We start from the raw sequence: 14,275 nt of genomic DNA, 5'->3' as shown, positions 1-14,275 counted from the left end.
TTCTCTCATATGTTACATCTGGACCACAGTTTTCTCTCCCCTCTTCAGTCTCTCTACCTCTCCCTAGAAAAGAGCAAACCTCTCAGAGACATCAACCAAACACAGCATAACATGCTACAATAAGAACAGCACATACCATCACATCAAGGTTGGACAAAGCAACCCAGTAGGAGGAAAGGGTCCCACAAGAACACCAAACTATGCAGAGGTCCAGGGTCAGACCCCAAAAGGCTCCCTGATCTCTGCGAGTCCCATTGAGTCCTGGTCAGTTGATTCTGTGGGCCGTGTCCTTGTGGTGTCTCTGTCCTCTCTGGTTCCTTTGTTCCTTCCTCATCTACTCCACAGGACTCCCCAAGTTCTGCTTAATGTTTGGCTATGGAACTTTGCATCTGCTCCCATCAGTTGCTGGATGAAGTCTCTCTGGTCTGTTTGATAAACATGCTGCTAGGCTCTGGTCTCAGAACATTCTGCAGGTAGGGCAAACAGTAGGTTGAAGGTTTTGTGGCTGGGGTGTTTTCCCAGGCCTTCCACTTGAGGCCTTGCCTGGTTACAGAAGATGGCTGGATCAGGCTCCATGTCCATTACTAGGAGTCTTTGCTAGGGTTACTGTGACAGATTCCATGGTTTCTATTGCTCTAGGTTTCCACCTCAACCCAGAAATGCCCCCCAATTCCAGTCATTTCTCCCAGTATTTCCTCCCTCCCTTCCCCCCATTTTTCCCAGTATCCACCCCCTCAACACTTGATCCCTCCTGTTCCCAATCCCACTTTCCACCTGCAAAATTTATTCTGTTTCCCCTTTCCAGGGAGATTCTTGAATCCCATCTTAAGCCCTCCTTGTTAGACTTTCTAGGTCTGTAGATTATAGCATGATTATAATTTATATAACCGCTAATGTCCACTTATAAGTGAGTACATACCATGTTTGTCTTTCTGGGTCTGGGTTACCTCACTCAGGATGATTTGTTTCAAGTTCCATCCATTTGCCTGCAAATTTCATGATTTTTTTTTTAAAAAAAGCTGAGTAATACTCCATTGTGTAAATGGGCTATATATTTTCTTTTATCCATTCTTTGGTTGTGGGATTTCTAGGCAGTTCCCAGCCTCTGACTATTATAAATAAGGCTGCTATGGACAGAGTTAAGCAAGTGTCCTTGAGGCATAATGGGACATCCTTTGGGTATACGGCCAGGAGTGATATAACTGGGTCTTGAGGAAGATTGATTCCCAATTTTCTGAGAAATCACCATATTGATTTCCACAGTGGCTGTACCAGTTTGCACTCCCACCAGCAGTGGAGGAGTGTTCCCCTTGCTCCACATCCTTGCCAGATGAGCTGTCACTTGTGTTTTTTATTTTAGCTGTTCTGGTGGCTAAAGATGTTGAACATTTAAGTGTTTCTCAGCCCTTTGAGATTCCTTTGTTGAGAATTCTGTGTTTAGATCTGAACCCCATTTTTTAATTGGATTATTTATTTGGTGATGTCCACCTTCTTGTGTTCTTTATATATTTTGGATATTTACCCTCTGTCAGATGTGGGGTTGGTAAATGCAGCGGGCTGCAAGAATATATTAGAGATTCAGCTGTATATTAAAGCTATACCTAGTAAAGTCAAGGCATTTTCTAGAGGAAGCCATTTATCAAGGAATATTTGGTGTTATTCAGTTTATAATATATCAGCTGTCTTCTGCTATGAAGAAGTGTGCCCTTTTACTACTAGGCCATATGGCAAACAGTTAAGCTTCTCAGACCTGCTGCTGATCCACTAGGTAATATCCCTGCAGTGCCTAGTAGACAGGTGGGTTGTAGTTGCATAGCTTTGTTTCATATGCAAACGAAGCTCAGACCTCCCTTCTCCAGGCAGGGATAATGGTCTTCCAGAGTAATTGACGCAGAAAAAAAGGAGATTTTTGCATATCCAGGTGGAGTGAAGGATGGGGCAGGATTCCTGGTCAGAGCAGAGTTGCATGGCCAGGAGAGAAAGAACAAGTCAGTTTCTGTAGATGGCAAACAGAGCCATGAGGCCAGGGAGAAGAGAAGAAGGCAGAGTTTCTCAGGGCCAGGACTAAGGAACAAAAGATGGAGGACAAAGGAACAGAGGATGAAGATGAGGTCAAAAGCATAGGAGCTTACTAAAACTATGAGGACAGAAAAAATGGGCACAGAGAGGAGCTGAATGTGAGGATGGAGCTGAAGCTGTATAGATAGAACTTTGTCCTAGATAAATAAAGTAATGGATGAAAGAGCATGGTGTTCATAGATTTTTTTCCTCTCAGATAATTCCCCACCAGACATAGTGTCTTCCCCAGGACCCTGGGAGGGATTTTCTTAGGGCAGGCCCTTGGGAAAATTCTATTAGGTGAAGATCTTTTTGAATTCAGTGGGCTACCTTTTTGTCCAGTTGACTGTGTCCTTTGCCCCACAGAAGGTTTTCAGTTTCAGGAGGTCCTACTTTTTAATTGTCATTGTACCTGCACTATTGGTGTTCTGTTCAGGAAGCTGTCTCCTGTGACAGTATGTTCAAGTATTCCCCATTCTCTTCTGTCAGGTCAGTGTATCTGGTTTTGTGTTGAGGTCTTTTGTCCACTTGGACTTGAGTTTTATACAAGGTGATAGATATGGATCTATTTGGATTCTTCTACATGCTGACATCCAGTTACGCTAGCACCATCTGTTGAAGATGTTTTTTTTTTCTCCATTGTATATTTCTGGCTCCTATATAAATAAAAATCAAGTGTCCATAGGTATGTAGATTCATTTCTAGGTCTTAGATTCCATTCCATTGATCAATGTGTCTGTTTTTATGCCAATATGCTGTTTTTATTACTATAGCTCTGTAGTACAGCTGGAAGTCAGGAATGGTGAGACCTTTGGAAGTTCTTTTATTGCACAGGATTGCTTTTAGCTAAGCTGGTTTTCCATATGAGGTTGAGTATTTTTCAAGGTGTGTAAAGAATTGTGTTGGAATTTTGATGGGCATTGCACTGAATCTGTAGATTGCTTTTAGTAAGATGGCCATTTTTACTATGTTAAACTTGCCAATCCATGAGCATGGGAGATCTTTCCATCCTCTGTAACTTCTTTCTTCAAGGACTTGAAGTTCTTGTTATACAGGTCTTATACTTGCTTAGCTAGAGTAACCTACAAGATATTTTATATTATTTGTGGCTATTGTGAAGGGTGTTATTCCTCTAATTTCTTTCTCAGCCTGTTTGTCATTTATAGGAGGGCTACTGATTTATTTTTATTTTTATTTTATTTTTTTTAGTTTATTTTGAATCTAGCCACATTACTCAAGGTATTTATCAGCTGTAGGAGTTTTCTGGTCAAAGTTTTGGGGTCACGTATGTATAATATCATACCATCTGCAAATATACTTTGACTTCTTCCTTTCCAATTTTTATCCCTTTGATAAGTTGATAAGCTGTCTTATTGCCCTAGATGAGAGTTCAAGTACTATATTGAATAGATGTGGAGAGAGTGGACAGCCTTGTCTTGTCCCTGATTTTAGTGGAATTGCCTTAAGTTTTTCTCCATTTAACTTGATGTTGGTTACTGGCTTGCTGTATATTGCCTTTATTATGTTTCAGTATGTCCCTTATATTCTTGATCTCTCCAAGACTTTTATCATGAAGGGGTGTTGGATTTTTGTCAAGGATCTTTTCAGCATCTAAATAGATGATCATGTGGCTTTTTTCTTTCAGTTTATATGATAAATGGCATTGACTGATTTTTCATTTGTTGAACCATCCCTGCATCTCTGGGATGAAGCCTACTTGATCATGGTGGAAAATCTTTTTGATGTGTTCTTGGATTTAGTTTGCAAGCATTCTATTGAATATTTCTGCACCAATGTTCATGAGGGAAATTGGTCTGTAATTCTCTTTTTTGAGTGTTTGTGTAGTTTGGGTGTCAGGGTAACTGTGACCTCATAAAATGAATTTGGGAACGTTTCTTCTGTTTTTATTTTGTGGAATAATTTAAGTAGTATTGATATTAGCACTTCATTGAAAGCCTTGTAGAATTCTGTGCTAAAAATGTCTGCCCCTGGGCCTTTTTCGGTTGGGAGACTTTTAATGATTGCTTCTATTTCCTTAGGGTTTATAGGTCCATTTAAGTTGTTTATCTGATCTTGACTTAACTTTGGTAAGTAGTATCTATCAAGAAATTTTTCCATTTCTTTTAAATTTCCAATTTTGTTGAGTATGACCTAATGATTCTCTGGATTTCCTCAGTGTCTGTTATGTCTCCCTTTTTGTTTCTGATTTTGTTAATTTGGATATTCTCTATGGTTTTTAGTTAGTTTGGATAATGGTTTGTCTATCTTGCTTATTTTCTTGAAGAACCAACTCTTTGTTTAATTGGTTCCTGGTGTTGTTCTCTTTGTTTCTATGTTATCGATTTAGGCCTTCAGTTTGATTATTTCCTACCATCTACCCCTCTTGGGTGTGTTTGCTTCTTCTTGTTATAGAGTTTGTAGGTGTGCTATTAAGTTGCTAGTATGAGATCTAATTTCTTTATGAAGGCACTTCATAAAGTGCTATGAACTTCCTCTTAGCACTGCTTTCATTGTGTCCCATAAGTTTGCGTATATTGTGAATTCATTTTCACTTAATTCTAGGAAATCTTTATTTCTGCCTTAATCCAGTAGCTGTTCAGTAAGGAGTTGTTTAGATTTCATGAGCTTGTAGGTTTTCTGTTGTTGATATCTAGGTTTAACCTATGGTGATTTGATAGGATACAGGGAGGTATTTCAATTTTCTTGTATCTGTTGAGACTTGCTTTGTGACTGAGTATGTGGTCGGTTTTGGAGAATGTTCCATGAGGTGCTGAGAAGAGATATTGTTTTGTGGTTAGGTGAAATGTTCTGCAGATGTCTGTTAGGTCCATTTGAATCATAATGTCTAGTTCCATCATTTCTCGGTTTAAGTTCTGTCTGGATGACCTGTCCATTGATGAGAGTGGGGTGTTGAATTCTCCCACTACAAGTGAATGAGGGCCAATGTATGATTTAAGCTTGTAATGTTTCTTTTGCAAAAGTAGGTGGTCTTGCATTTGGGGTATAGATGTTGAGAATTGACATGTCATCTTGGTGGATTTTTCCTTTGATGAGTATGAAATGTCCTTCTCCATCTCTTTTGATTAATTTTGGTTTGGAGTTTATTTTGTTAGATATTAGAATAACTACATTAGCTTGCTTCTTAGGTCCATTTGCTTGGAAAATCCCTTTCTAACCCTTTGCTCTGAGGAAGTCTATCTTTGATATTGAGGTGTGTTTCTTGTATGAAGCAGAAGAATGGATCCATTTTTGTATCCATTCTGTTAGCATGTGTCTTTTTAATTGGGAATTTAATCCATTAATATTGAGAGATATTAGAACAATGATTGTTAATTCCTATTGTGTTGGTGGTGGTGAGTATGTTTGTTTCCCTTTGGGTTTTGCTGATGTGTGGTTATTATTGTCTATGTTTTTGTTGGTGTAGTTAACTTCCCTGGGTTTGAGTTTTTCTTCTAGAACCTTCTATGGGGCTAGATTTGTGGACAGTTTAAATTTGATTTTGTCATGAAATATCTTGTTTACTCCATCTATGGCAATTGAAAGTTTTGCTGTGTATCATAGTCTAGGCTTGCATCTGTGGTCTCTTAGAGTTTGCAAGACATCTGTGCATGCCCTTCTGGCTTTTAGAGCTTCCATTGAGTAGTTGAGTGTAATTCTAGTAAGTCTGCCTTTATATGTTACTTTATATGATACTGCCTTTATATGTTACTTTATATGTTACTGCCTTTATATGTTACTGCCTTTATATGCCTTTTCACCTTGCAGCTTTTAATATTTTTTCTTTGTTCTGTATGTTTAGTGTTGATTATTATGGGGCATGGATATCTTCTTCTCTGATGCAATCTATTTGGTATTCTGTAAGATTCTTGTACCTTTATAGGCATGCCCTTCTTTGGGTTAGAAAATTTTTCTTCTATGATTTTTGTCAAATACATTTTCTGGGTTTTTGAGCTGGGATTCCTCTCCTATTTCTATTATTTCTAGGTTTGGCCTTTGCACAGCATTCCAGGTTTCTTGGATGATTTGTGCTAGCAATTTTTCAGATTTAACATTTTCTTTGACCAATCAATCTATTTCTTCTATTGAATCTTCAACACCTGAGATTCTCTCTTCTATCTCTTGTATTCTATTGGTGATACTTGTGTCTGTAGCTCCTGTTTGCTTACTCAGATTTTCCATTTCCAGAACTCCCTCAGTTCATATTTTCTTTATTGCTTCTATTTCAACTTTTAGGTCTTGAACAGTTTTCTTCACCTGTTTATTTTTTTTTCTTGGCATTCTTTAATGGATTTATTGATTTCCTCCTTTTTTTGTCTTTTCCTTGATTTCTTTAAAGAATTGTTTCCCCATTTTCTTTTTAAGGACTTCTATCATCTTAATAAAGTTATTTTTAGTATTATTTTGTTGTGCTGCAGGTATCTTGGAATATTCAGGACTTGCCATCATAGGATAGCTGGGCTCCAGTGGTGCTGTATTGCCTGTTTTTGATTGTATTCTTACACTGGCATTTAGGTGTCTGGGTTTGGGATGATTATAGGTCTAAGTGCTGATTTCTGAGTTTGTCTTTGTTGGATGCATCTTTGTTGGATGCATTTTTTTGTCCCTTGGTTTCTGTTTCTTCTTTGGTCTTCTGGTTCCTGTGGCCTGCATGGCCTCTGATCCAGTAGGGAATCTCTAAGTTAGGGACTGACTTTACGGTAGCTAGCTTTGGTGCAGCAGGGGAGGGTGTAAACAGAATTTTCCCAGTCCTGCCTGGCCCCAATGTCTTGACAAATCTCCCCCACCCATGGTCCCACAGCTGCTTATAAAATAATCACCCAGAGGCTTATATTAATTACAAACTGTATGGCCTATGGCTTCAGCTTGTTAGCTAGCTCTTTCATTTTAAATTAGCCCATTTCTATACATCTATATGTTGCCACATGGCTGTGGCATTGGTCTGCTGACATCCTGTTGCTCCTTCGGCAGAAGGCTCGTGTCTCTCCCAACTCTGCCCTTCTTCTCTCTGTATCTCTGCTTGGATTTCTCACCTAGCTGTAAGCTTCAAAAACAGCTTTATTTATTATCCAATGGGAGCCACACATATTCACAGCATACAGAAAGACATCCCACAGCAAGCGGTGTGTGTGTGTCTCTGTTCTTCTGACTGGTGCGGCCTGAATCTGAGCAGGGGAAGGCAGATGGAGTTGGGGGCAGGGCACAGTTGTAGGACAGGTCATGAGGTAGGAGGATGTGGGCCATGCAGTGGGTTGAGTGGGGCAGTTCAGCTGGCAGGCAGGTCACTCACCTGTTTTTCTGACTCAAGTTTTTTTTAAATGATCAGATGATTGATAAATATTCTGTAAGAAGACAGTGCAGGGTTGGAGAGACGGCTCAGTAGTTAAAAACACATATTGCACGTGTAGAGGACCTGAGTTCAGATCTCAGCACTCTCATCAGTCAGCTCATAACCACTTATAACTCCAGTGCCAGAAAACCCAACACACCTTCTTTTGGCCATATGAAGCATTTACACACACACACACACACACACACACACACACACACACACACACACTTAATAATAATCTTTAAAACAAAAAGACAGTATAAAGCAATTTATTCCTCTCTGAACATGCTAGGTTGCTTTCTGGTTTGTTTTGCTTTTGTTTTTTTGTTATTTTAAGGAGTTCAGAATCTCCTCAGGGCACAGTAAACATATTAGAAGGTAAGGATGACTGGTTAGCTTGTTCTAGTTGAGTTCAGCCAGAGCTGCTGCCTATTTTCCTGTGATGGAAGCACAGGAAAGCACTGCTAAGTCACATTTGCTAATATGGACTGGCAGAGGCCGAAGGCAACTCCGTCCACGTGACCGCTCAGAGGAAAGGTACAAGGAATTGGGGACCCCAACCTAAACTGTCAAACCTTCCTAAGAATCAGGGAGAACTGCAGAACGCTCCAAAACTTTGAACATCAGATTAACATGTGTCTACTCATATTGGTACTGCAATAACTTATTACCAATTAATGGTAGAAAACAAAATTTAATCCATTAGAACTAAAAACAATGAAAATTTGCATATGTATTATGCTGCCTTTTTAAATTTGCTGATTTATTAGAATAACTACTGACTCTTGACTAAAATAATCTTGACTTATAAAAGAAAGATAACCTCATACTCAACCATCATATCAAATTTATTAAGGCTAGGCAGACAATAAAATCTGTGAAGACTTTGTCATGGGGAATTGCAAATACAGAGGAGCTGTGTTCACATTGACTGTATATGTTCATCCTAAAGGTGTGCAGATGCTGTGTTTATATTAAGTACCATCTGGACCAGATTGTAGCACCAGTTTGTGATACTTGATTACATAGATAAATCTGTTGCCCTAAACTAAGAAAAATATGACTAATCAAGTGTTTCATTGTCATTCAAAGTACAAAACAGCATTTGTCTCCTGTGTGTGATTTGTCATAAACTTCTTCAAACATTTCAGATTGAAGAAGTTCCTGGAGAGTTCACCCAGGATGACTTAGCAGAAGATGATGTCATGCTACTCGACGCGTGGGAACAGGTAGGGCTATAGTTTGCTCATAACAAGAGGCTGTATTTATGGTTGGGAACTGACAGTACTTGCTTTGAGAAATGGCAATTCAAATAATAAATGGGGGGAGGGTGGAGAGATGGCTCAGTGGTTAAGAGCACTGGCTGCTCTTCCAGAGTACGCAGTTTCAATTCCCAGCACCCACATGGCAGCTCACAGCTGTATGTTATTTCAGCTCTGGGAACCCTATGCCCTCACATAGATATACATGTAAGCAAAACACCAATGCACATAAAATAAAAATAAACAAATAATAAATAGTTCTGAGGACCTAGGCTATACTCAATAGAAATGTCACAGAGTTTATTGATTTCTTATTCTGAAAATAATTCTACATCTTTCACTTTTTGCAGCTTTAGGAAAAAATAAAACAAAAACACACAAACAAACAAAAAAACAAAACAACAACAAAAAAACCGCTCAACTTTTCATTTATTGGTAAACTGTACTCACTGTTACTTGTGTAGTCATTATATTATTAACTACATGAATATGCACAGTGCTGTGGGAGAAACCAAAATACTGAGAATTTCAACAAGATTTCCTAAGGAACCCATCCCTTAGGGGGGAAAAATCAGGCACAGAATAGGTTTGAATTGAAGCAGCAAAATATGTTATTATCTCAAAGATCTTAACTTTAGGAGAAAATTAGTGGCAACTGGACAGCTATATACATCTGGTGGTCTTTCAAAATCTCTATGTAAATTAACAACTGTGAAAAGGACAAACATATATGCTAAAAATCAAATTATAGCCAGGTGGTGGTGGCACACATCATTAATCTCAGCACTTGGGAAACAGAGTCAGGTGGATTTCAGTGAGTTTGAGGCCAGCCTGGTCTACAAAGTGAGTTCCAGGACAGCTAGGACTATTACATTGAGAAACCCTGTTTTGAAAACAAACAAACGCCCAAACAAACAAACAAAATGAATCAAATTATTTAGAACAAAATGTCAAACACTGAATTAGGAGTTTTGGAGTAAGGTACCTACTTGTTTTCAGATAGTTTTCTTTTCTTCTTTTTCTTTCTTTCCTTTTCCAGAATTATTTTGGGCTGAAGAGCTGGCTCAGTGGTTAAGGGCCCTTGTTGTTGTGAAAGACCCAGATTTGATTCCTAGCACCCACATGGAAGCTCGCCACCTCCTTGGGCACCAAGCACACATGTAGTGCAAACACACATGTAGGCAAAACACTCATACACACACACACAAAATCTAAAAACAAAAAATATTAAAAAAAAAATTTATGTGTATGAGTGTTTTGCCTGCAGAGGTCATAAGAGGACATCAGATCCCCAGGAACTTAAGTAATGGATGGTTGTGAGCCACCAGGTGGGTGCTGAGAATCAAACTCAGATCCTTTGCAAGAACAAGTACTCTTAACCACTGAACCTTCAGATTGGTTTCTAGCAGCTAAGCTACTCAGTAAATCACCCGTCAACGTTGGACCTTCAAGGACCATATCTGAATTGGGGATTTGCAGCAGGCTTTTTCTTTTAGGCCACCACCCAGCTCCCAAATCATGACATGAAGACTTCTTAATAGTTAGGAATGCTTGGCCTCGCTTAGGCTTGTTTCTGGCTAGCTCTATTTAACTTAAATTAACCTGTTTCTCTTTATCTACCTTTTACCTTGGGGCTTTTTACCTTTCTTCCCTTCTGTATGTCTGACTTTCCTGCTTCCTCTGTGTCTGGCTTCTAGCCCTGGGCATGTCCCTGTCTTTCTCCCTCATTCTCTTCTCCTTCTCTCTCAGGCCTAGATTTCTTCTCCTACTTACTTTCTCTGCCCACCAGCCCCGCCTATCCCTCTCCTGCCTAGCTATTGGCCATTCAGCTTTTTGTTAGACCAATCAGATTCCTTAGGCAGGCAAGGTCAAACAGCAACACATCTTTACATAATTAAACAAAGGCAGCACATTTTATCTAGTTAAAATAATATTCCACAACAGGGATGCAACCCTATATCCTCACAGTACTACATTTCATTTCTTTATAAATTATCCCTTTTATCCAAGAAACTGTACTGTCATAGTGTCTTGCATGCTTGGACACATTGTGTGTGAATTAGAACACAACAGAACCTTAATTTCACCAAAGTTGCTCTACTAAGTGACTGTAAGGTGACTTAAATGTAAAGTCATTTAGGAGACTGCTTCAGAATTAAAATAACTTGACAAAGGAATGGATATATACAGATTACATGTTCACATATTTATTGTACACAATTGTATGTGTAATACTTTAAATAAAAATTTAAACTCTTGATATTTAACTAATAAACACTGTAACACTTTATTGAAGTTTTATATTGCACCATACTATAAGAAAGCAATAGATGGAAGCCAGAGATTCCTGAGGACATTCAGAAACAAGCCCTGCCCTTACACGCAATCCTTTGCTGCTTAGACCTACAGCTTGGGATGGAGGTAACTGCCATGCAGGCCCAGCAGATGGATGCAAAAATCAGGCTAGAAGCTGTTAGTCTTGTAAAAGAAAGCAAGCCCACTTTATAACTAGAAGAGCTCACGCAAACACATTTAAATGTGAACTGTAGTCAGAGATGCTGGATGTAAATGCAAGGGTCTCCTGGGGATAGGAAGCCTTGAGAAAGCATAGGTCTCCCAGGCCCCACCTTCACCTCCCTCCTGTGTGGGGTTCTAAGGGTGAAGTGGGGGGTGTGGGCAAAGTACCAGGTCAGCACCCTATCAGCACACGCTTTTATTCTGCTTTTCAGATCTTTATTTGGATTGGCAAAGATGCCAATGAAGTAGAGAAGAAAGAATCAGTGAAGTCTGGTAAGCTCTCCTGGGACAACTGTGGCAGGAACCCAGCATGGTTATCACAGCTGGCCTGCCCACCCTCCTCTCCTATCTTCCAAAATTGCATGCCAAATCTGAGAATTCCAGCTGTCCATCAGAACTTGAGTAATAGTATCTTTTAAAGTGAAAAAATTTCATGATACAAGAAAAGATTTTGTTGCCTAATTCAGAATATGATTCTTTTTGAAATTTAGAATATGATTATTTCTGAAAATCTTTTGTGTCCTTTTTAAACACAGTTTTCTATATACTGAAGGATAAGGATAATCTCATAAATCTCAGAAGTTTTTTCAGGCAACAATGAGACTTTATAATGGCACTTTCCATGGCAGATGAGAGAAATGACTGGAGACTGTGGCTACTTGGGAGCAAGAAGAATTTCTTTACTTGTATGAAAGAATTTTCATTGTAAGTGTTTCAGTTTAGCTGAAACTTAACTGAACTTTTGTCTCTTCAATTCTTTTTAGCCAAGACGTATCTTGAGACAGATCCTTCTGGAAGAGATAAGAGGACACCGATTGTCATCATAAAACAAGGCCATGAGCCACCCACATTCACGGGCTGGTTCTTGGGCTGGAACTCCAGCAGGTGGTAAACTGAGTTCCAGAAAACCAGCTAACACTCTAGCTGCATTGTGGCAGCTGCCCCACTTTGTTCCTGGGGATTCGTTTACTTTTTATCGTCTGGCTTCAGAAGATAAACCTCTGCCAAACGGCTACTTTTTAAATGACTAGTTTGGGCTCCTCCGCTGAGACTCCTCCACCTCCTTCTCCTTGTTCTTCTTCTTCCTTCTGTTTTCTTTCTCTTCTTCCTTTTCCTCTTTTCCTTCTTTCTTCTTCTTTCTTTTCTTCCTTTCTTTCTTCCTTTCTTTCTTTCTTTCTTTCTTTCTTTCTTTCTTTCTTTCTGTCTTTCTTTTTCTTTCTTTCTCTCTTTTTTTTTTTAAAAGGAATTGTTGTATGTTACTATATTGAAATAGCTTAAAGTAAACATTTGTTTTGGATCAACTTTGCTTTTTATATGACACAAAAGTAAAAGACTATAAAATCTAGGGGAATTTCTGAGGAAGGAATTTTATAATTCAACGACCGCTATTCCACCTTGTCTTAATACACTAGAGAACGTCACGGCTCCTGAGCGTTTGCCCTCCTGGGTATTCTGTTGGCAGTAGGTTTAGTCACTAGGGGGATGCCATTCACTCCCCAGTGTCCTTTTCCAAGATGAACTTCTTCAGCCTTTTTAGGAAACTGAAATCATAAGCCCTTCATAATAAAGCCAATCGTATTCCTATCAGTTTAACTTTATATATTTGACAGGATGTGCTTAATGTCATAAAAATATGTACTGAATGCTGTTTTTCATCATTAAAATACATCTTTTTGGAAAATGTTTCATGTTGTGACATTTTAGTCAAATTTGATGAGTTAATGATTATTAATTTTATAGCTTAATATACTTTTATGTATAAGTAGTTATGAATTTAATATTCCTTAAATTTTTATTTAGTAGTCAAACTACTTTTCTATGGTTAGATTATTATAACACATTTTACATATCACAGACTATATAAAAATCACAGGCTCCAGAGGTCAGGAGTTGGGGATAAATCTAGAATTCCAATAACAGACAGCAGACAGCCTTTGGCAGAGAAGTGCTGGGTACGGCCCTATAGTTTAAGAAGGCCTGGCTGGGCAGATGATATTTTATCCATAGAGGCTAGAGAGACAATCAAAACCAAGTGGTTAGGCCCAGGCTGAGTGCCAGCACAAGGCTCTTGAAGGGGAAGCATACTGACCGAGAAACCTTCTCGAACAACAACAAACCACGGGTGGCTTAGGGATGAATATAGTCAGAGATGGCAAATCAAGGCTGAGTCCAGAATGTTCCATCAACTAGAGGAGATCTCAGTGAGGCAGCAGGAAGAACAAGGGTGCCCTAGAGAATGCTGTCTGGAGACTGTTGACCTTCTTTACTCATAAATGTGGATTTTATAGAAAAACCCATATTTTGGGTGTTTTGATAATTTCCCCAGCAAAACAGCCAAATATCCCTGTGGATGCTAAAGGGGTTACCACCAAATTGTGGGCAACAGAGCAGTAGTTTTCACACAGAGCCAAGTTTGTTTCCCAAGGCACAACTGTGAGGACCTTAGTGCCATTTTGTTTTTCACACTTTGAACATCTAATGCTGCTGGCATATAACAAGCAGAACCTGAGGATGCTCTAAACAGCCATTGATGTGCAGGATCACTGTCACCCACCCACAACGAAGAATTATCTGGCCCCAAATGTCAACAGTGCCAAAGCTGGGACTCTGTAAATGAGACCATGGCTCCCAATATGTGGGTCACGACCCCCTTAGGGGTTGCATATTAGACATTTACATTATGATTCTTAACAGTAGCAAAATTACAGTTATAAAGTAGCAACAAAAGTAACTCTATGATTGGGGGTCACCACAACATGAGGAACTGTATGAAAAGGTTGTAGCATTAGGAAGATTGAGACTCACTGCTGTAGACTTTAAAATAGAAACACAGCATTCTGTTACTATAGTAGGCTTTTAAGAAAACGAGCTAAAATAAAGTGCTAGCAGTCTTCATGCATAAAAATATAGTGTTTCACAAAAAGGACCAAATAGAAACAGAGTTGGCGACATCTATCATATTCCATCCTCATGAAACAGACATTCTACCCAAGACCCAATATATTTAACAGATGTAATACATGTGGATTGAGGTATATACATTAGGTTACCTTTTAAATACGTTCAAACACTTAAATTTGGTATTTCTATATATGGGATATTATTTATT

The 14,275-nt window shown here is 38.9% G+C and overlaps 1 protein-coding gene across 1 annotated transcript in view; it reads left to right on the top strand.

Annotated features, from left to right (window-relative positions):
* Positions 1–12,295, top strand: part of Scin (scinderin) — an 87,043-nt gene extending 74,748 nt beyond the window's left edge. The window contains exons 14-16 of the mRNA XM_028872278.2: positions 8,539–8,616; positions 11,379–11,439; positions 11,931–12,295. Of these exons, the coding sequence (XP_028728111.1) occupies positions 8,539–8,616; positions 11,379–11,439; positions 11,931–12,058 (267 nt within the window). The 3' untranslated portion in view covers positions 12,059–12,295. The remainder of the gene's footprint in view (positions 1–8,538; positions 8,617–11,378; positions 11,440–11,930) is intronic.
* Positions 12,296–14,275: the final 1,980 nt, after the last annotated feature.

The sequence above is a fragment of the Peromyscus leucopus genome, chromosome 14 (genome assembly GCF_004664715.2).
Source record: "Peromyscus leucopus breed LL Stock chromosome 14, UCI_PerLeu_2.1, whole genome shotgun sequence".
Taxonomy (NCBI): Eukaryota; Metazoa; Chordata; class Mammalia; order Rodentia; family Cricetidae; genus Peromyscus; species Peromyscus leucopus.
This window is presented reverse-complemented; position numbering and strand designations above follow the sequence as displayed.